Source organism: Cariama cristata, unplaced genomic scaffold, assembly GCF_000690535.1.
Source record: "Cariama cristata isolate BGI_N322 unplaced genomic scaffold, ASM69053v1 scaffold357, whole genome shotgun sequence".
Classification (NCBI taxonomy): Eukaryota; Metazoa; Chordata; class Aves; order Cariamiformes; family Cariamidae; genus Cariama; species Cariama cristata.
In genome coordinates this window covers 98,509-120,755 of record NW_009628137.1, presented here as the reverse complement: position 1 = coordinate 120,755, position 22,247 = coordinate 98,509, and the positions used below count along the sequence as shown (strand labels likewise).

Genomic DNA, 22,247 nt, shown 5'->3' with positions numbered 1-22,247 from the left:
AGATTATGTTTAAACAGCATTGCCCTTGATTATGTTGAACAGCGTTGGCCGCAGTTACGCTCCGGTATGGCTGGGATTTGGGAATACTGGGATCCTTGCTCACCACTGCTTGTTGCTTTGAAGTGAAATGTTTTTTTAACCTCTCAGGTGCCCTGGTGATTAGCATGTTAGTGTTTTGCATGCTGCTCTGTTGCTTTGCAGAAGCAAAGTGCTAAGAGAAAATGAAAAACGAGAATAATTGATAATTGCTTGCGACGACCGTGTGTCTGCTGTGTGGGTGTTTGCAAAGCACGACAGGATTTTGCTGTGCTGAGCAAGGCGAATTCAGGCAGAGCAACTTAGCATTGTGCTGGATGATTTATTTTGGCAGGCGGATAAAGCAGACCTGACAGAATGACAAGTACCGCGACAAAGAGCAGCTGCCCGGATCGGTCCCGGAAAACGCTCTGCAGGAACCCATTTCTCAGTATCAAGGTAAACACCTCCTGCTTTCTATAATCCCCCCGTGGATTACTGGCCTGGTAAAGAGGAGTTTAGCTTTCTGCAGAAGTCATCGATAGGGTTTCTGTTTACCAAATGTATTTGGAAAGTGCTCCGGGTGCTCCCTACGGCCAAAGTGCCGTTGGATGTGCAGCCATCTCCGCCCAAAAGCAAGTGGTGGAGCAGCGATGTTGCAATGCAAGTTTAACTTTCAGCTTCTGTGCTATTTAACTTCTGTCGGTGAAATTCCCAGAGCCCAAAGCAAACCTTCAGGAGAAACAAATCCCAGATCTTAAAGCAGCTCTGAGCTTCAGTCCTTGTGGAAATAATTTTTTAATGGTATCCGTGATAAATGCATGTATGTAACGGGGTCAGCAGAGGTGGAAGAAAGTGGGAATCGATGCTCGCTCTTGGAGCTTAGCACACAGCAACCTGCAGAGCTTGGGGTATTACCCCCCATTTAGGCAAGGGATGGCGTCCAGTTGGGTTAAACTCTGCCCTTGTTCGAATTTATTCACTTAAAACATACGTCCCAAGCAATGATTCAGGCCACCCACCCTGCAACAGCTCCTGACCCTGAGGTAAGTTCACCCAGCTCCTCCTGGCTTTGCTGTTGGGTGTCTGGGGCCATGCGGGGAGATGGTTCCTCCACACCTCCACCCAAGGGCTCTGCCAGGTCCGGTGCGGGCAACTGGAGAAGTGGACTTCATTAACTCCTTTGGAGAAGCCCCAAAAACTGGTTGTGGTGGGAATGGCGGGAGGTGGTGGTCACTTCTGCTCAGCAATCTGATGGTCAGAGGGCTGCCCGGGGGGGGCAGAGGACCGGCTTGACTTGCCAACATAGCCGTGAAGACACGTGTCCTCTGTCCTGGAGCACCCAAACTGCTGAGCGATGGGGAACCGTGGGTGAAGGTCCCTTTTTCTCCCCTTATCAAAGCTGGGAAGAGGCACAAGGCTGGATGCAGTAGAAGCTGAGATCTTCTGGCAGTGGGGCCAGTGCTGCCTGTTTGGGTTTAGCACGTTGATCTTGATCTTGCCTGCAAGTACGCATGGCCTCTTGCCTCCTACCCATGGCTGTGCCAGTGCCGGGGGGGTCCTCCACTCCTTATTTGCACGCTCAGTTGTTTGTGGGAGGGGATCCATGATCCTTGGCTATGGAGGTGGTGGGGAATCCTTTTCTCTTTCTATAGCGCTCATGGCATTTCTAAGAAATCCCATGTAACGATGGTGATCACACCACTCGTGCAACTGGTGGTCTGCGGCAAGGTACTGTTGGAGAAGTGCAGCAACACTCTAAAGAAAAAAAAGGGGTAAACACTTAGGCAAGACAAGCATCTTCAAAGTGGAAATAATAATCAACATGGACCACAGTGATGCTGGAAAAAGCGAGTGCTCAGCTTGCAGCAGAATCCAGTTCATATTTCCATCTTCTCTTCAGTCCATTCAGCCGGGTTTTTTTGACTTGCCAGCAAGATTACCTTTGAAAATAAAATCCCATTGATTTTTCCTTGCAGCGATGTTTTAAAGGGGTTCGAAACTTCAAAGATTAAAGCCACTGAGGTGCAAAGTCAGCTCAGGTCTGTGAGCAGCGTCAACATCTGTTTTGCTGAGCAAACATATCTGTGAAGGGAGATGTAGAGGAAACTCTTGGTGGAGAGCATTGCAGGTCAGACCTGGGCAGGGCAACGGGCAGCTCCGAAACTGCCCCTCTGCTGGAGTCTGTTGCTTTCTGAAGGGTCCCTGGAGCCCACCCTGAGAAGGGCAGAAGTAAGGGATTTTGGTGGAGAGCAGTTCTGCTCCTGATGGATGCCCTGCTGCTGGGCTTCTGCTTGGAAAGCTCAGCGGGGAAACCCTGACTGATCTCTCCGGGTCCGAGCGGCGTTGCAGGAGGCTGCAGGGACAACTGCAATCGCAGCAGGATGGGACCGACCTCGATGAAGCCATTGCTGGGCGTTATCCTCACATTGCCAGGCGTTATCCTGGCTGTAGCCCATGGCCAAGGAGAGCAAATCCTCTCTTCCAATTCTATGTTTCACATTAAATTGCTGAAGGGTTTGTTTTCACCTCTAAGGCAGAGCTGACCCGACCATGCATGCCACAAGCACACAATTATACTCAGCACAGGATGTTTTCCCCAGATCTCTTTTTTTTTTTTTTCCCCTTCCTTTCAAGAAGTTAGGTCACCCTGTCCGGTTTCTAAATGACTTCCTCAGAAAACATAACTTCAAGTCCAGGGTTTGAATGGTTCTTGCAGAAACACAAAAGTATTGCACAATGTGGTTTCTGCGTTTGAAGTGGCTGAAGGACCAAAAATCACAGCATTGCAATTTTTATTTTTATATATATATAGAGAGAGAGAGAGAGTGTGTCGTGAAAACTGGTTGCCATATGTCAAAATGCAACTGAGAGGCACAACTCAAAACTGTCCTTCTGGGGAATACTCCTGGGGCTGATGGTCCCTGAGCCTTTAGGGATACCTGGCATGAATTCCTACAGTCCGTCAGAGCAGATTAAATCAGATCTGCTGCGGCTTCCATTAAAGTCCAACAACTTGTCTTGGCTTCAAGGAGCGTTGAGCATCCCATGCTGGACACATGTTTTTTGGTTCTGCCAAAGAGCTGCTTATGCAAAGACATGGAGAAGTAGTTTGGGATCCTCTGATGGAGATTGCTACAGAAGGAGGAACTTTTTTGGAAAGACTCTGTGTGTGTTATGGCAACAGCTCACCTGCAGATGAAGAGGAAGCAGGCTGGGAGTGATTAATTGCTTGGCAGTAAAGCATGGTCCATAGTGTGATCCACTGTAGTCAGTATAAAGAGGTTTTATCCGATGAAACTGGGGTATATGGAACACCTGAAAGGTCACTTGGACATTTGAAGACTGTGGTTGCTAATGCGGTCACTGCTGGGTTGTTTGAGGTGCACATGGTTTTGGGCATCGTGCCGTTGACGAGGTCGGTGAAAACCCTCCTGGTAGGGACATGGGTGGGAAGGTGAGTGGCCCCAGGGGGATGCTGTGGTCCCATGGACATGCGTTTCCCATCGCTGCCAGACCCTGCGTGTTGCCATCCTGCACCTTAAGGACATGCCTAATGACCTTAATGCCTTAAGACCTTAACGACCTTAATGACCTTAATGACCTCAAGAGCTGGCTTCCAGGCCCATTTTCAGACACAGCCCTGGATCCAACACCCCTCCTCAAGGGATGGCGTACACATACACCCTTCCCAAAGATATCGAGGGGCTGGCTGAGAACATTCGCCCTCTGAGGGAGCTTCAGCCCTTGAGGCTTTGTGCTCTGTGCTTTAGTTGAAGAGCAAACTAGAGCTGTCCCTGCCCCAAGCCTTTATTACAAGTGGATCCGCGCAGTGGTAGGGACTTGTGCCCAATGACACACAACTGGTTTTGATTAAAATGGAAGAAGCTGATCCCTCCCAGACTTGTTTTCTCCTCTCTGTAAGCACAGCTCAGTACATGGGATTTTATCATGTGCTAAGGCATGAAACACTTTCTTAAAATAGCAATAAAAGTCTCCCAAACACATGGAAACAGCGTGATAGGGACTTCCCTGTGACAACTGGGGCAAGACTGTGTGTGCGGCTTTCAGAGCCCTTACATGAAGGATTTGTTGCCAAACTGCACAATCAACACTAGAAACACAATGGAAGCTTTGTAAGAAGTTTTTTTCCAGACCACCGAGAGAGGAGATATTGGTGTTTAATCCCCAGGTCTGCAATTTATGGGCTGCTTATGAATGAGTACATTTCTCTATCCTTTTACAAGTATGGAGTAGGAGCAGCAATACCTTGCTGACGCCATGCAAGGCTTAGTAGAACAAAGCCTGCAAAAATACATTAAAAAATACAGAGAAAAGCAGCAAGTTCCTCTGAGAATGCACGATTGCCGAGAATCTCCTCCTTCGACGTGTGGTAGAGCAGAGACGCACTCATCCCAGTGCTGGTTGTGGAGGGTGTAGACATTGGGTTGGGACATCGTTGCCTGTGGGTGAGGGTACCTCACCAAAGACCTGGCAGGGATGCTGCCCTGCCCTCTGGGAAGATGTGTCAGGCATTCTCCATGCTTCACTGGTGGTGGGAAGCAGTGGTGGCACAGCTCAGGAGGAGGAAGGTTGCTCTGCACCCTGGCACTGCAAGGGAGTTGTTTTTGGCAGGTGTACCCTGGTAGCAAGCACCCTCTGTCCCTGGTCTAGTGCACTGTTTGGTGTTATCTCAACACAGAGCCTCAGCAGGCTCTTGTAATAATGCTTCAGAGATGTTTATAAGAAAAAAACTCGTTAAAAAACCTCTCCCTTCCTTCCTCCTCAGCCTACGGAAGTGCTTGTTTGGATTCTTCGAGCTGTTTTAATTCTGCTGATGTAGAGGGGAAACGTTATGGGCATGGCTTGGCCCTTCATGGGAAAGAGGCGCCAGACAGCTGCGCTTGGGGTTGCTTCTGCGAGCACCCAGCTCTGGGGCTGCTCCTGACTTTCCGTGGGTATGTCCTGCTGCCAGGACCCAGCTCTTGGGAAAAGGCTGGTGTCTGCAGCCCCAGGTCACCTTCTGATCTTCTCCCATTGCTGGGGTGGCCCATCAGACCCAGGCCAGCTGATCCCACCAGTCCCAAGTCCAGGCATGGAGGGATCGGACCTCAACCTCAAGTCCTTGGGAAAAAAGACTAGATGGCACAGAAAGATGATGCAGAGGATCTGCCTGCCCTGTGGCATGGGCCATCTTCCAGATCTAGCTGAGCAAGGCACAGGGTGGCATCTGAGTCTGCATGTGGTCAGCCTTGCACCAAATATCACGGGAGGTCCCAGAGCAGCCTTGTGGTAGACACACTGCTGGGGCTCGACCACCCATCACCATCATCACAGCTACAACGGGGCAAACTGGAAATCACACACTAGCAATTACCAGCTCTCTATTTCTCACTCATTAAAATATTCCCCAAACTAAACGTGCCCCATGGTTGGGGTGGTTGCCCGCAATGACTCCCTGAGGAGCAAGAAGGAGACTTGGCCTTGCAGAGCTTTAGTTGCAAGACCTCCCACTTTGCTACCTAAGGAAAGTAAACCACGATCATGGAGAAATGGGAAACACAGAAAGTCTGGCGGATCCTGCCAAAAGCTGAGTTTTTCTGTGACATTTTCCCAGAACTAGTTGACTTACAATCGCTGCAGAAGGTGGAGAAAATGCAGGCAATGGTCTTCACATCCCTGTTTGTTTCTTGCTTCTCAACCATTTCCATCTTGATTTTGACTTTCTAAATGTTCCCCTGCTTGCTCTGGGATTCTGACTTGTGTCTAAAAACTTTTGTGCAGCAACTAGTGCAGTTACCATCTGGGTATCCAGGTTTTTATAAATCTTTTGGTCTTTCCTCTTTCAACACACACAGTGTAGAAATGTTAGACGTTGGCCTCTCTAACGTGTTTGGTTGTTCACAGTCATTGTTTAAAAAGGCATGCTTTGAAGAAAAGAGATTGAAATGTTTAATTAAAAATTGCTATCGGTAGCTTGACCTTAGGGAGCTCTACCAGGCAGCCGTGGGGATTTCCTCCCCTTGGTTTCATCCTGCTCTTTGCACTGCGGTCAGACGCCTTTGCAGCTCTTCCACGGCCCCGACCCCTCGGTGGGACAGGGTGCATCCCTGAGGGCTCTTGCTGGGCTATCTTTAACCACGCCACCGGCTCCTGGCATTACCCAAGCCCCCTGTCCTCTGCCTCCGGCTTCCTTAAGCTGCTGCAATCCCCTCGGGATGTCCTACCACCAACGACGTCCTGGTAGCCCTGCATTGACCCAGGCTTTTGCTCTTCTCCCTGTTCCCCAGGATCTGCAGTACTGCTATTCTCTTCCAGAAAAAGGAAAGATAAGCCTATAAAAATACATTGTGGATCTCAGTGAAGGAGCTGTCTGCACTCCAAGTCTGGATGTTCATCCCCTGAAGTCCTGCCTTCCAGGCTGTGGCATGGAGGCCATCGCCCAAACCTGAACAGGCTGGGGGGACATAGGTGGTGGTTGCTCTGTGGGCTGCAGAAAGTGCGGGATCCTTCTTCCAGTGTAAGATTTTGGTCCAGATGACTGGAGCTGCAAGCAGCATCTTGCTGGGAGAAAACCTAAACCATCTTATGATGAGCATCGTGGTGTGGCCGCGTTCCTGGGCACCATCTAGCAGCCTTCCAGTACCTAAAGGGGCCGACAAGAAAGCTGGGGAGGGACTTTTGACAAGGGCAGAGAGTGATAGGACAAGGGGAAATGGCTTTAAACTGGAAGAGGGAAGATTTAGATGAGACATTAGGAAGAAATCCTTCCCGGTGAGGGTGGTGAGGCGCTGGCAGAGGTTGCCCAGAGAAGCTGTGGCTGCCCCATCCCTGGGCGTGTCCAAGGCCAGGCTGGATGGGGCTGTGAGCAACCTGGTCTGGTGGGAGGTGTCCCTGCCCAGGGCAGGGGGTTGGAACTGGGTGGGCTTTAAGGTCCCTTCCAACCAAACCATTCTATGATTGTGTGATCCCAAAAGCAGGACCAAGCCTGCCCTGCACCTTCACCCCAGCACGGGCTGGGTGAGCACAGCTAGGCACGTTGATGCCGGTCCCCAGATCAGCTCCTCCAGGGACAGAGGGGGCATTTTGTGTACTGAGACCCTGAGCAGACCTCAGCATTACAGGTCATCTGGCTCTACCTCCGAATTATTGCCTGCTCCATGACCTGGCCCTGGGCCAACTACTACTTTCCAAAAAAACTGTGAAGCTGAGGACTGGGCACCATTCCCAGTAAGCATTTTTGGTGGAATCGCCCTATTTTGAAGGCTCAGTGAATTTGGTAGGATGCAGGCTATTCCGTTCCCACTTGGCATCAGAGAAAGGCCCCCAGCCTGTTTCATTTACAAGTACAGACTCAGCCTTTGGGACTCAACCAAAATTAGGCTTGCAGCCGCGCATTTGAATGGAGGAGACCCGAATTGGTTCCTGGTGTCACTCCCCTCTTTCAAGCCCGTGTTAGGCTTGTAGTGTGGACAGGATTCACAGCCTGTACTTTGAGAAGGTGGAAAGGGATGCTCTAGGTTGGGAGGTTTGTTTCCTGGGAGCTGATAAGCAGACATAATTTGATTACCTTCATTCTTAACAGCACTGCTGCCTGCTGTTTCTCCCTCCTTTTGCTAGGAGTATGAAGAAGCAGGTTCTGCCAGCAGGGAAGGATTTAGATGAAAGCAGGCTTTGTAGTGTTTGCCCTGCTGAGATCTCCCGGGACAGGAGAAGCGCATGTTGATGTCCGTGTCCGTATAACCTCTGGCAACTTGGAGATGCTGTAGGCATTTTTGCCCTGTGGCTCTCGAACAGAGCTGAGCTTATGCTCTGCAGCAGTTGGTCCTCAGGGAAATCTCTCCCTCTGTTTACGAGGGTCACGCTGGTGTCAGTAATGGTCTCTCCTTCCAGGCACAAAGAGCATCTTTCTGGACCATACAAGTCAGAGAGCCAGATGTCTTGCTCAGATACAGAAATGTAAACAAGTGATTTTTGCTGCAGGACAAAATGCAGCATCGTGTGTGCAGCCAAAGATAAAGAGAGACATATATCTCTCCAGCAGATCTACAGTCCATGAGTCTGTTCCTTCCTTTCCTGGCAGATCACCAGCCATGCTGTGATCTGGTGGCTAACAGCAAACAGTCCCTGGAGCCAGAACTGGGGTCCTTGCCTGGTGCTGACACCAAGCCACTGCAAGTCCTTTGCAGGGCCATCTCTCTTTTCTGTGCTTTATTCTGCCCGGATAGGGGAGAATAAAATACCAGATTCCCGACCCATTTTGACCTCCTGTGCTGAAGAGGATGCTGGGCAGTGGAGAGCGGCTGCTGAGCCGATGTAAGCCAACCTGCTGTGAAGGTCCTGGGTTTGGATAACCATTGAGCTGCGTATTATGGATGCCTGAAAAAAATGAAACTGGCTTCAACATTTCCATCTGAACTCATATATTCCCAAAACAGTGCAAGGACATAGCCAGCATGTCTTGCAGGAACATAGGAGTTTCAGCAAAGCTGACCCTGGGGAAGCTTTCCTTTGGCTGGGTGACATTTTCCTAGTCCAGACACATCGCACCCCTCCACGGTGACATGACCCTGGAAAGGGGAAGGTCCTGCTTTGCATGATGCCAACGCATCACTTGTGGTGGTGGTACCCATAGCCCGGTGCTCCAGTTCTCAGGGAGCTGACAGGGCTTGACCATCCCTTCTTTTTTCCCTTTTTATGCTGTAAATAGTCTCTCTGCTTACCGAGCAGTCCAGTTTGGCAGTGGCCCCACTTCAGCCCTGGATCATAATGAGACACAGCAGAAATCCAGCCCAGGCTGCGCAACTCCTCCGGGTGAGACTGCTGGCTGGTGAGAGCTGGCTGCAAAACACGCAGAGCCAGAGCAATGCCCGGCTCTGGCCAACGACTGGGAAAACGTCTGCCAAAACAGCTCCCCGTGGCTTTGGGCAGCGTCCAAGGCTGAGGGCAGCAGCTCTGCAAGGACCCAGGGATATTCAGCCTGCCCTGCAGTGGGAGGAGTGGTCCGTCTCCTTAGGGTATGTGACCGTTTGGGTTGGTTAGTTTTTTTAAGTCGTTTGGGGACTGGAAGGATGCCTGTGGCGAGCCACGTGGTAGCAGGGAAGGGGACGGCTTGCCAGCTCCTTTCCTTTGCCGAGTGCTTTGCAGAGCTGTGGATGAAGGGGAGGTGGTCGCCATCCCCCTGGGGACAGGTCATTTGGCACTTGCAAAACGCTTCTGCCTGAGGAGCAGGAAGATGGATGCTGCTCCCAGTAAAGGTGGGGCAGCTTGAGCCATGTGTTCTCCTGGGCAGCCACACACCAGTATGTCCCAATCTCTGGAGTAGATGAGGTCAGTTGGTTTTCTGGGAGATGATAGTCTTTGACAAAGTTTCCTTCTGGAAGTGGAAAAGAACCATCATGTTTTCTCAAAGGAGATACGTCCTTCACAACCAGGGCTTCGCAAGACTGAAAGGAAAATAGAAAGTCTGAATTATTCTCCCTGACCTTCTTCTGGTTTTCTCTAAAGCAGCTGTTTGTTGCTGTGTTTGGAAGGGCTCGTTCCCATCCCAGAAGAGCTCCTGCCAGCACTGGGGATGGCTGCCTATCTCGGGCTGGATGGGAGCAGGAAAGTTGTGCAACCTCCCACTTCTGCTGCTGGATCTCAGTGTCAAGGCCAACACAAACTAGCAGCATCCCAAAAACATCCATCATGTCGAAAGCCACTTTCAGCTGAAGAAACTACTCTCCTTGCAAATACTAACCCTGTTGTCATTTTTAGCAGAGGACTATTTAATGGCCCTGACCTAATTTCAGAAGACCACTGATCGCAGGAGCAGGGGTAATATTGCAAAGGCTCATGGTCAAAGTTTCATGTTCAATAATCGTGCCTTTGTGTAGGAGATGCAGTTTGTTATGTTGCAGCTCACAGTAATCGTGCTGGATGCTGTCTTTTTCTGTTGGCAGTTCTTCGTTTTCTGCCACGGGCTTCTGCAGCTCTCCCAGCTCCTGGTCTCCGGCTATCTGAAGAGCTCCATCTCAACCATCGAGAGACGATATGGCCTCTCCAGCCAGACGTCAGGGCTACTCGCTTCCTTCAACGAGGTAAAAAACAGCTTGCTTCTCCTAGTCTACCTGATGAACGCTCTCCCCATGCTCCTCTTGTACCCTTGTGAGACCTCTTGGTTCCCTGCTGCAGGTTGGGAACACGTTGCTGATCGTCTTCATAAGTTACTTCGGGAGCCGAGTGCACAGACCTCGTTTCATTGGCTGCAGTGCCATCCTCGTCTCCTTGGCCGCGTTCCTCATGGCTCTCCCCCACTTCATAACTGGACCCTACGAGTATGACCAGTCCGTTGCCAGTAGGTACTCTAGGAACTTATTTTATGCCTTTTGGGACAGAAAAAGGAAATGAACTTCCCTCGAGGGGCTGGGAGCTGCAAGCTGTAGGTTTGTACTCAAGAAATTTTAATTTTCTGAGAATGAAATCATCTTGGTCCTGAGAGGCAACAGCTGGTGGTGGGATGCAGAGCCAGGGGACAGCTTGAACTGCAGGAAAGGGCATGAAAACAATCAAAATGTAGGCTGTGCCTCCGATTCCCCTTGTCTCCTGCACATCCACGCAGCAGACAAACACCGGGTACCGGGTAGGTCTTCCCCAGCCATCAGGGCTGTCATCTTCCTTGAGTTGAGCCAAGTTGTCCTCATGCACGTGAACTGCTGCCTTATTTTCATAATGTAAATAAGATAAAGTCTCATGAACTCTGTCTCCGAAGCCCTTTGTGGAAAGAAAACAAGAGGTACGGGAAGGAGCTCGACTCAACCCAACGGGGCAGCTTTGGGGGTGAAACACTGTTGCCTGCGATAAGGGAGCATTGGTTTCACACCTAACTTCTCGTGCTTGTGGGGCACCTCACCTCTTCTCCCCTGTCTAGCTGAGCTGTCTTTGAGGGAATGCTTTGAGGTTTTACACCCCACCAGAAGATCAGCCTCCTACGAGAAACATGCAGGTCTAAATCACCCATGGAGGAACAGGTCAGGGTGGATTTGGGAATTTTTTTCCCTGAAAGAAGGTGAAGGGATGAGAAAAGAAAGAAAGGGGAAAACGCCTCTCTTGTTACCTTCCCAAATCCTGCCATGAAACTCCAGCAAATTGTTTAGAAGCCTCCACTAAAGAGCTTTTTCTCTGGCTGATCAGAGAGAGCACAGCTGGCTTGCACAGCTGCAGCCACCAAAGGACGACTTAATAGGTGAATAATTCATGGGTGCAAACAGGGGTCAGGTGTTAACGACAGTTTGGAAAGAATTAGCCATGCGTTTCAGGAGTGCTGGTGCAGGTGGCCTGTGTTGATCACTCAGAGTTGCATAAGATTTGGGGCATAACCATGGAAATCCTGCTATAAACACCCCCCCTCCCCCAGTATTTTAAGGAAGAGAAGGGTGCTGGAGTCAGCATTTCCACTCAGGCAGCGTTGTCATCTGGGTGAAATGAGTTCTCGTTTCCTGAGCAGCTATTCATGAAACCTGCAGTTTTGCTCACTTACCTTTATTGCAAGATCTATCAAAGGTCCTGGAAGTGATCTCAGCTCTGCTTTTTCGACGGAGGTGGCTTTTCATGGCACGTGCATCCATCTCACTGAGAACGTCTGCACAGTAATCTTTGCACTTTCTTTGTATTTGCTTTCACCTGATGTTTACTGAGTGCACATCGAGGTGCTTGCTGCTATCTTAGGGATGCTCTTTCTCCAGACCGAGCTCCTTAGACCTGCTCCCCTTGTCATCGCAGGTGTGTTCAGCAACACCACCGACCTGTGCCAGCCCGGGGTCCCGGGATCCCCGGGGAACCTCAGCGATGCCGGCTGCACTCCCCATGCCGTCAAGGAGAACCAGGAGGTTCTCCTCATCATGTTCATCGCCCAGGCGCTGCTGGGCATCGGTGGTGTCCCCATCCAGCCCTTCGGGATCTCCTATATCGACGACTTCGCCAGTGAGAGGAACTCCCCCCTCTATTTGGGTAAGGCTGGGGCTGCTGTGGGAAGAGGGGAAACCAGAATTAGCTTGATAGGAAGGCCAGACTGTACTAATTTGCATTAATGAGAGGAGAGCTTGCTATAGCCCTTCTGCTCTCCCCAGTGCTAGGAAGATTTCTGCAAAAAATTGTTTGTCTGCTTGGACAGACTGCAGACGGATCAGGAATGCTGGAAAACATGATTTAGGGGAGATGCTGGGATTTTTGGCCTAAGAGTGATAAGATGGAGAGGAACATCATAACCGTGTCCTCCTCCAAAAAGGCTTGAACACGGTGAGGAGGAACAACCTGATCTCTGTGTTCACAAGAGGCAGCTGTAGGCTTAAGATGCAGCAGTGAAGACTTTGTTTTGATATAGGGAAAATTATGGCAAGCTAAAAAAGCGAGATCAACCATCTGGGAGGTGGGCAAGTATGCTTCAGTGGAGGGGATGCTGGAGAACCGCTTGGGCACAGGTCTGAATGGGATGTCCCAGGGCGGTGGGCTGGACAAGGTGGTCCTTGCAGGTCCTTCTAGCTCTTTTCCAGCTGTTATCTGTGATGGCCTTTTGAACTGAATGGGACAGCAAGGACAGCTCAAAAACAGGTCATTGCTGTCAAGAAACTGGAAGTACTGCATCAAATTTTGCTCTTGTAGATGCTCCAAACCCTTGAACCATATTTGAAAGGATCACCTGTAAGATAGGAGTTGAATCTTAAATGTGTTTAATTTTTTTGTCAGTAATTCACACAGGAGAGTTTGCTGATAACTTTTATCTCCTTAACCTTGCAAAAAACCTTGCATTTCTGGATTTCTTATGCCAAGGCACACATCTTGTTCCTGGGTGTATTTCAGACTTTTTAGGGCACTGAAGAAAAGTGGCAGGAAAAATCTGAGTTTTGCAAAACCTTTCCTGTGAAGGGAGGATGGAAAGCGTGGTGTTGTTATCCTTTGAAAGGTGTGAGATAAGAAAGCTGCCAGGGAAATAGCCTGGGCTGGAGGCAGATGTGGTGGACTCTGGTCCAGCCCGCTCCTGCCTCAAGGCACCTCCTGTCCCCGTGGTCCCTTCACGCAGGGCTGAGCCCCTCTCTGCTCTCACCCCTCTGCAGGAATCTTGTTCTCCGTGACCGTCATCGGGCCGGGGGTGGCCTTCATGCTGGGCTCTGCCATGCTGCGTTTTTACGTCGATGTTGACAAAATCACCGGAGGTGAGTGAACGTGCCCTCGGAGAGCCAGCCAGCACCCTTCGCACTGCATCCCTTTTACTGAGCCAGCAGCCATCCAGCCCCTCTCTGGGCATCCCAGCCCCTCAAGGGATGAGGGTGCAACCTGCGGGGCAGGGGCTGGCTCCCTTTGCCTGTTCTCTCCCCTGTTAAATCCCTTCCATCACCTGGGGATGCTCTGGAACCAGTCCTGTCAGTGCTGGGGTGGATGACCCAAATGAGTGGGTCCTTCCCACCCGACTCAGTGTCACACATGCATCCGCAGGGTTAAACCTGGCCCCGAGGCTGATGGAATCCCATATGTCAGTCATCCTTCAGACCGAGGGATCCCTCACCCCTGGGCTGCTGCCAGCTCTGGTTAGAGGGATGCCCATCTGCGTTGTGCTTTTAGAGCAGACCTGATTTTCATTCTCCTACAAATTTTCTGCCATATGCCATCAACAGCAGTCGGAGCATTTTGCTGCCAGCCAGCACTGGGGAAGAGTGGGGATGTGGAAGGTGAGCAAACCCCAGGGAGAAACATGAAAGATGGAGGGGAGAAATAAGAGAGAAGGAATGGAGAATGGGTATCAGGACCCTGAGACATGAAAAAGCAGAGGGAAGAGTAGGATGGGAGGAAGGTGAAAAAAAAAAAGTAGAAGAGAAATGCTGGATAGGGCAAGAAAGGAGCATGAAAGGGATTTCCTTTTCAAATTTCTCTTCCTCAGCTGTGCTATTAAGGCATTTGTAGTCGTCTCCTTTTTGGCTGCTCTTGAATCCTGGCCAGGAAAACAAGAGGCTCTTTCCTGGTTATTAACAGAGCAGACACACATTATGGACACATTATACATCCCCACGTGATGAAAAGGGTGACGGACAGGCTCCTTTGGGTGTTGACCAGACGGCATCAGGTCTGGAGTCGGATGAGCGGTGGATGTTGGCACTACAGATGCATTAACTTTGGCTCCTTCTCAGAGCCTTCGCCCCATTCCTTTCACTGACTTCAGCAGACCTTTTTCACCTGCCTCTGTCACTATATGTATTTATGATATTTGCAGCACAAGAGCACACTCTAGTCTTGACACTGCCTGCTCCTATCGGGCACTGTCCAAGCTTATTGCTGCAGCGATCCATCCTCCTCGGTGGGTGAACCTCGGCGAGGTGTCTGGACTCTCGGCTCACCTGCCTCTGAAGGATGAAGAAATGGGACTAGGGTCTGCTCTCTGCCTGCACACCCTGATGCTCGGCACTTCTAAACCATCTTCTGCTGATGGACGTTGAATGAGAAATGTGCCTGAGTAGCCAGCACTGGAGAACACCCAGTTTTAGAGCTGTCTTCAGCCTAAAGAAGTCTTCAGCCTACTGGGAAAATCTAGTGAGCCGTGCCTGCTCTTAGTGCTAAATCTAATTTAACCTCACATTTTCCTGGAAAAAAACTTGGTGTTTGTTCAGGAAGGGATTTAAAATTCCAATTTGCTAAATGCATCGTGCAGGGAGGACGTTATCAAATTTCGTTGACCTATCAGTTGTTACTTGCAGAGATTGGAGATTAGATGTGGCAGTATCCACCGTACCGAAATCCAGTAAACGGATTGCAGTTTTAATTGCCCCCCGCCCCCCCAGTGAGAATAGCTCACTTGTGTTAAACCTCACAGTTAAGGAAGAGGTTTCTGGGAGGACTCATTTCCTGGGATTGCTCGTCAATACTATCTAACCACAGGTATCTCCTTTTTCTTTAGAAATATTTCTTGGTTCAGACTTACCCCGTTGTGAATTTGCATTCTGGCTTCTGCGTATCCCATTTTGTTTATGCCAGGTACCCTCCCCACAGAAAATGTTATCTTTGGCAGAGTGCCCTGAGGATGGCAGAAGAGGAGGCTGGGCAAACTGAAGGAAGACAGGCAGGAGAAAGGGATATAATCCCTGTTAAAGTATTTTTAAAGATTGGCTTCTTTTGGTCGAGCTGCAAACCAGGCGCTGGCTGACGGACCAGACTGGTGGGCAAGTCCTGCTGTGAACAGAGGGTCCTTGTGTGGGGAGCCAGACTGTAAAAACTAAAAAAGTGCTCTTGGATGCTGAAAGTTAACTGCAGTTAACTCCATTTCAATCCTGAGAAAGGATTTTTCCTTCTGTATTGACAGACATCATGACTTAATCCCCTTGAGTGAGTATTTCCAAGCTTTTTCACAACATGCGTATCTCTTTGCTGAAAAAGCTGTGCTGGGGATGCTTTCCTTTGCCTTTCCAGCGCTAGGACATCCCTGTCCCAGTTGTCTCCATCCAAAGGGCCGAGGGGGTTTTTAGACACCCTGGTGATGACACAGAAATGTGATTTAGCACCATTGGATGAGTCAGGTGCAAATGCTGCTCAGACACCAAAACTGATGGTCCCCGGGTTGGGAGCCATCACTTTGGAGCTGGCTGAGGTTTGGGGTGTGTGGGGCCACCCATCACCATCCCTTTGCTGCACCGGGGTCCCCCTGTTCCCCTCTGGTTTAATGCCCGTTTCTCCATTTGTGTTGCAGACGAAGTCCAGCTCACGAACAAAGACCCGCGGTGGGTCGGTGCCTGGTGGCTTGGTTTTCTGGTCGCAGCCAGTCTCGTGGCCCTGTCTGTGGTGCCTTATTTCTTCTTCCCACGGGAAATGCCCAAAGAGGTAGGAGAGGTGCTGCCGATTGCCCTTTTGGCATTGCACACACATACCTTTTGTATTTATATGCATTCCTCCCTCGCCGCCAGCGTTAGCTGCCGCGTCCGTGGGAAACACGACCATGGAAGTGGCCGTGCAGTTTGTAGCTGCATCCCAAAGTCAGATGGGAGCTGTGGTTTGCTCTCATCTCTCGTGTCAGAGGCTCTTGCCTGCTTAGCAGATGCTTAGCGGTGAAACCCAGCGCGGTGCCAGCAGTTTAATGGATGTGATAATTTCCTTGGTGGGACACTGCGGTAGTGCCTGTGTGTTGATTCCTCTGCAGAGGAACATATAGCACCCGGCAGGCTCTATGTGAGGTCCTTCTCCCAGCCACCCTCCTGGCTCCCCTGAGGGTGGGACTCCTTCCCTTCCCTAGGGAAGCAATGGTCCTCCTCTTTCTGCTTCATCCCTTTCGGGAGCTGGTGGGAGATGCTGCTCCGATGGCCCTTGTTTCCCTTCAGAAGGAGCCACGTGTGCGCAATGAGGAAATCAGCCCCAGTTGTTAGGAAATAGGAATAATGCGTCGGGAGCCTTTCCTTAGAAGTGGGTTGTTCCCTGGGGGTGTTTGCAGTACTGAGGCTGGAGAGTGGTTTGTCTTCTTTCCACTGCAAAAGCCCCTTTTCGTCACTCACGGTCCGTGGGGCTCGGGGTTTGCTGCTGCTCTGGCATCCAGCTTCACCCACCACCTCTTCTCACTGTGACCTCTTTACTGGCCAAGAGGATTTTAGACACTTTCCAGCCCCTAAACACCCTGGCTCTGTAAAGTCCTCAGAGATAACTGGCAGGGAAAAACCTTTAGCAGCCTGAACGTGTTTTTGCAAGCCAAAACAACGTCTGTCTGCCCGCAGTTTGCTGGGGGGTGCTTGTCCCTGGCTCTTGCTGGTGTGACAGCCCTTTACTCCGGGTTTACTACCAGGGTTTTGACTTCTCCGGACCCCTCCTGAGTGCTTCTGTGCTCACGCCAAGATACGAAACAGCTTGCGAGCTTCCCAAGCGCTTTGCTGGCTGCGGGTCCCGGTGCGTCATGAGGAATGATATAAAATAAATTGTTCTTTTAGAGGAGGCATCGTGCGATGGTTTTGAATGTTATTGAAGTTGCGGGGACGCGCTTAGGAGGTGAAATTGCGCTCGTCTCCGTGTCTTGGCCATACTCTAGCCTGTGTAATTGACTTTCACGTATATTTTACCTGCAGGCAGCGTCGAAACTTTCTTGTCTAAACAAGCCCGTGCACTGCCTGGTGCAGAGTAATTCTTCATTTCTCCTGCCACTGCCTGAATTTCCACGGGAATGAGTGATTTTTAGGGAGATCTGGGTTTCACCTGCCTGGGACAATGTGAGCTGTTGTACCAGTTACACTTTGGGGGATATAATGATCTACTCCTGGGTTATGTATGCTGTCAGGTTCGCAAAGGTGCTGTGGTCCTGCGAGGTAATGGGATGGAAACTGCTCAGCGCTTTGCAGGATGAGGGCGATGCTGAGTGTAATGCGCCTGGTTTGTCCCCGTGAAGCTTGGTTCGCTTTCGAGTCATTATGGATGATCGATATTAGCAGAACCTGCTCCGTGTGCAAGGGGGGCACACTACATCACAGGAGAAAGGTTCTTTATCAGGGCTGATGGGAATATTAATTTCATAAATGGCTCTTGAGAGAAAATCATGTACTTTGAACTAAAAGAGCTGCATCAGACTCTGATCAGTCTGACCACTTTTGAGGAGTTTAAGGAAGGCTTGGCTGGATGCTGGTTTTAAAAAAGCAGCAGGAAGGTTTCACCCCGCTCCACCGGCTGACAGCTGTAGGGAATGTTCCCACACGGCTGAGCACCCATTTATCCCTTTGCAGACCAGATCTTCTTGAATTTCTCCCCATTTTACCATTTCTGCCAGAAAGCCGTTGGAAACTGCTTGCAGTAAAAAATAAGAACAGGAAAATAATCTAAGTGACGGCAACATTCTGCCCTCCTTGCAGGATGGGAGACGCCAGGGCCAGCCGTGCCGGCTCATGCCTGTCCCACGGGGGGTATCAGCATCACCAGCTGCAGCAAGGGGCCCTGCTTAAAAAAGAAAAAAAAAGCCTCTGTAGAAACTTTGCCAGATGCTGTTCTGGGTAAAACATCTGTCTGCTGCGGGAGCACTCAAAGCTTTGTAGGAAATCTGCATTATTATGGGTGATTTTCTGTAGGTATAGCGGAAAGAAAAATATAAATCGCTTTCTCTTGCTTGCCCTTGGAGTGAATCAGTGTTTGGCTAAGCATATAAATGTAAAAGGGAATAAGGGTATAAGGGTATGAGCATGACTGCTTTTCCATCGTGAAGGGCAGCCCCCTTTCCTCTCCGGTGAGCTGGAGGCAGCAGCATCTCTAAGGCCACCGAATTGCTGCACCCGCCGTTGGGCTTGTTAGAGCCGTGGTTCCCCTCCGAAAGAGCATCAGCTGGGGGTATATGGCAAAACCCTGCAGGAGGGGTGGGTAGCGTTGGGAAGACATGCGATGCAGGAAGGAAAGGTGTGTCCTCAGGCATAAAGCTCAGCTCTGGTAGAGCGTTAACCTCAATTTTGCTTTCCTCTGCCCCAGCCGGAGCAGCCGCCCTTTCCCGGTAGGTCCCTGGCACCGCGGTGGCTCATGCTGTGGCTTTAGGGTTGCTTCCAGGTTTCCTCTCACCAGACAGAGCAAAGCTGTTGTTGATTCTTGTGCTTGGCTCCGGTTTGGGATGGAGAGGGGGAGATGCGGCATTGCAATGAGGAGAGGTGGGACCCCCACGGTAGCTCTGCAGCCCCAAGCCCCATCCCCGACACACTGCAGAGGGGAAGAGAGGGATGGAGTCAGCACAGGGTTTTACAGACCAGCAGATCGTCAAGAACGGACATTGTGATAACCTTTGGGTCAACTCTGTCTAAATACAGCTGCAGCTTTAAAGACGGTCAGAATGTCCTTGGCTGCCTTTGATTTCAGGGTTTCTGCCTGTCCAAAGCAGGAAAAAAGCTATCAACAAGGCAACCACAAGCTGCAAGTACTAGCAGCATCAACTAGGCTTTTCCACCAAGTTTGTAAAGCCCCAGCACAAGATCTTACCCACAACAAATACCTCCAGGCACGGCAGCCGTAATAACACATGGGAAAAGCATGGATCTGCTCTGTCCACAGAAGAAACTGAGATGTTTCTGCACTACCAGCTGTGGGCTTCATTTGTGGAGACCAAAAAGCAATTTCAGGTGCCCCAGGCCAAGCTATCCTTGTGCCACCTGCTGTCGTCAGACCCCTGGGACCACACGTGTCTCGGTAGATGATGAGGCTGCCGGGGGATAACGTGTCCACACCAAGCTGTGGGTACGTTTCCCGGCTGCAGAGTCCACCAAACAAGATGGCAGTAGCAAAGACCGGCCCATGGCTCAGTCCCTCTTGCTGCCAAAAGCACCGTTTCTCTTCTCTGATTCTCATCCTAACTTCATTTGCCTTTCTTTCTCCTGCCTCACTCCATCAACTCGTCTGAGCCCGTGGTGGTTTCTCCAGATTAAGGACCGTCCTCCTCGATGGGCATCATCCAGCAAACACTGAATAACAGCACGGTCCTCTGTCTCTTTGGAGGATTATTTGCCTCCTCCCATCAGCTGAGACAGATCTAGATTATTTATTCTACAGCCACATTTCAGCTTCACCTTTATTTGATAGCTTCTTTCTTTGAAGTTCCTGGAATGACTTGTGCACTTAATGTTAACATCAGTGATAATGAGAGTTTGCTCTTTTGATCTTTTTTTCATAAATCACTCACTCCAGACACGGAACATTTTTATTTCTCTGCTTTGATACTTGTCAGTGAGTTTCTAGCACCAAAGCATCCTGAATAATCCTATTTGAGGGACGATCACAGCAAAGCTATAAAGTTGTCATGATCTCAGGCAAGGGATGAGAGGATGAGGCTGTTACTGGACAAACTCTTTCCAGTCAAGACCAGATTTTTTCCCAATAATTCCAGTTTAATCCTGCCTCCATGAGCTTGAACCATTTCTTGGGGTTGCATCATGGATTGTGGGGAACTACAGCACTGAGCATCTTCCTTTTGCTGAGTAGCCAAAGTTTAGCTCGTGCTTTACCCTCTGTCGCTGGCGATGTTGTCGTACCCCATCCCCAGCAGCTGTATTCTGACTGCTGAAGGCTTTCCTTCTGCTTTCGCTTGGCACAGGGTCTCTCTGCCTTGCAGACAGCGGCTGTTGCATTGCTGCCGGCAAAGCACCTCCGCAGCCCCTGCAGATCCACGGGTGACGTGAGAAGGGTTTGAAAAGGGGAAAGATGCTCTCGGGAGCACCTTAAACAAAAGCAGGAGCGTTGCCCTTGCTCAGCATTTCTCATGTGCAAGATCTGTCTTGTACACCGAGTCGTGTCCCGGTTCAGGTTTTGTTCTGTGCCACTCGTGTAGAACCAAACATCTCCCGAACGCCGCGCAAAGGGGGTGAGTGACACTCCCCCCTCGCCCTGACAAAGCCTCCCCTGTAATGTCAGCACATGTCATCTGCAAACAGATGCCTCGTGAGAAAGCTCGGATGGATTTTATGGGAAGCAGGTCTACGTGTCCAAGCCCTGGCAGCTCCGGTTCGCTGTCACGCGATCCTCTCTGGATATCAGTCCATCTCATCAGTGCTTTCTTCCTAAGCCTTGCTGGTAGGAGGTTTCAAAAACTTATTTCCCTGCATGTTGCAAAGCTTTGTCTAATCTCCAGTCTATATTTTAGTCTTTAGTTGGTTATTCTGCCCCTAGTCCTGATTAAATATTTTTTCCTAATCATTGCTATATTGGCATGGTTATAGAAAGCTGGGCGAGGAGGGCTAGCTAGTCTTCTGCTGCCAAAGAGCTTCTCCATCCCGCTGCCCTGCTCGTCAGCCGTCCCAGCCACAAGCTGGTTTTCCCGGTGCTGTGCCAGTCTGGATCTGGCCTCCAGCGGTGGTGCAGCAGGGTCTGCACTCCCCCTGCTCTCCTGGAAATGCCGTCCTCGGTCCTTCCTCACATCGTACTTACTCTTTCCACAGCTGCACCTTATGCTTATCCAGAGATAGACCTGGAGCTCTTTGTCATTCTCCTCATCTCCCACATTTCCAGCTGCGCAGCAGAAATTATTTTTAAACCCTAAGTGTGTGGCTGTGCCCTTTGCGCTAAGCTTGGTTCTGTTTCTGTTACTCCAGCCCTCCAGTTGCCTTGTTTTTCCTATATGGTACCCCAGCCCCCCGTATGGACCATGCCCACCTTCCTTCTCCTCCACAGATTAAGTAGTACATGACTTCTCACTATGCCAAGGGGGTTACTGAAAATATTAACTGGGGCTTCTGCACCAAACCACCGAGGAAGCCACCAGCACCTCGCAGGAGCTCAGTACATCCCTCTGGGATGCTCCACTCTCTCTCTCCAACTTCCCCATATTGTGTTTATTCTCCTAATGTTCACGTTCTCCAGCTTAACCAACAGTTTCCCATATGGTGCTGCACCTTCTACTTTACCCAGGTCTGTAGAGATGAGACCGACTGCGTTGCCTTTATTTATTTAATCACCGGTATTGTTGAGGAGGGAGAACAGGCTGCTGCTGATCCATCACCCCCCAACCCAAGGTACCCATCCATCTGGGGGACATGTGGGTGCCACCCAGAAGAGATGAGCAGGATTTTGCCTCTTTCATGTTGGGTCTTTCATCTCAAAACTTCACGTGTGGCACTTCAGCTGGGAGAAGTGCAGAAATGGGGTGGAAAAGAACCATCTCCTTCCTCGGTGTTGCTAACAGGAGAGGTGGAAAGGGCAAAGTCATCCTCCATGGGATGGGATGGAGAGGCTTGGAGATTAAATCCTTTGCAGAACAGAGGAGGTGGATTTCTGGGGATGTTTCGCAGTGAGGCTGGAGGGATGTGAACTGTGGGAGTGCTCAGGGCCTGCAGAAATGCGACGGCTCTGTGGTGGCCTAGTAAAGTGCATCTGATGGGATTTTCTGCTGGGATGATGGGGGACGTGTCCCCTGTCATCTGCACAATGTCTTCAGATTTTACTTTCAATTACCCAGCCGGATAGTTGGAGCAGACGCTTGGGGAAAGAGGGGAACGCCAAGCTGGACATCCAGCTCCATCCTGGAGGAGATGTACGTGGCAGAGCAGAGGGCTAAGAAGTCGCCTCCCGTTTCCCAGGGCAAAACCCATCTGCCCGGGCAGTACCTCAAGCTGTGGAGCGAGGAGCTGGTGGGTTTAAGACCACAGCATGCAGAGTAGATCGATGTTTTATCCCCAAAAGCACCTGGTGCACAGTGGCAGGAGGGGGCTGCAAGCACAGAGAAACCTTGAAGGAGACGTGTTTGTGTCCTGACTGCACAGCTCCATCTACAATGTTCG

At 50.4% G+C, this 22,247-nt stretch overlaps 1 protein-coding gene across 1 annotated transcript in view; it reads left to right on the top strand.

The window, feature by feature from the left end:
- Positions 1-370: 370 nt before the first annotated feature.
- Positions 371-22,247, top strand: part of SLCO2B1 (solute carrier organic anion transporter family, member 2B1) — a 44,754-nt gene continuing 22,877 nt past the window's right edge. Inside the window, exons 1-6 of the mRNA XM_009704659.1 lie at positions 371-474; positions 9,960-10,097; positions 10,192-10,354; positions 11,779-12,006; positions 13,110-13,208; positions 15,728-15,858. Coding sequence (XP_009702961.1) covers positions 394-474; positions 9,960-10,097; positions 10,192-10,354; positions 11,779-12,006; positions 13,110-13,208; positions 15,728-15,858 — 840 coding nt within the window. The 5' untranslated portion in view covers positions 371-393. The remainder of the gene's footprint in view (positions 475-9,959; positions 10,098-10,191; positions 10,355-11,778; positions 12,007-13,109; positions 13,209-15,727; positions 15,859-22,247) is intronic.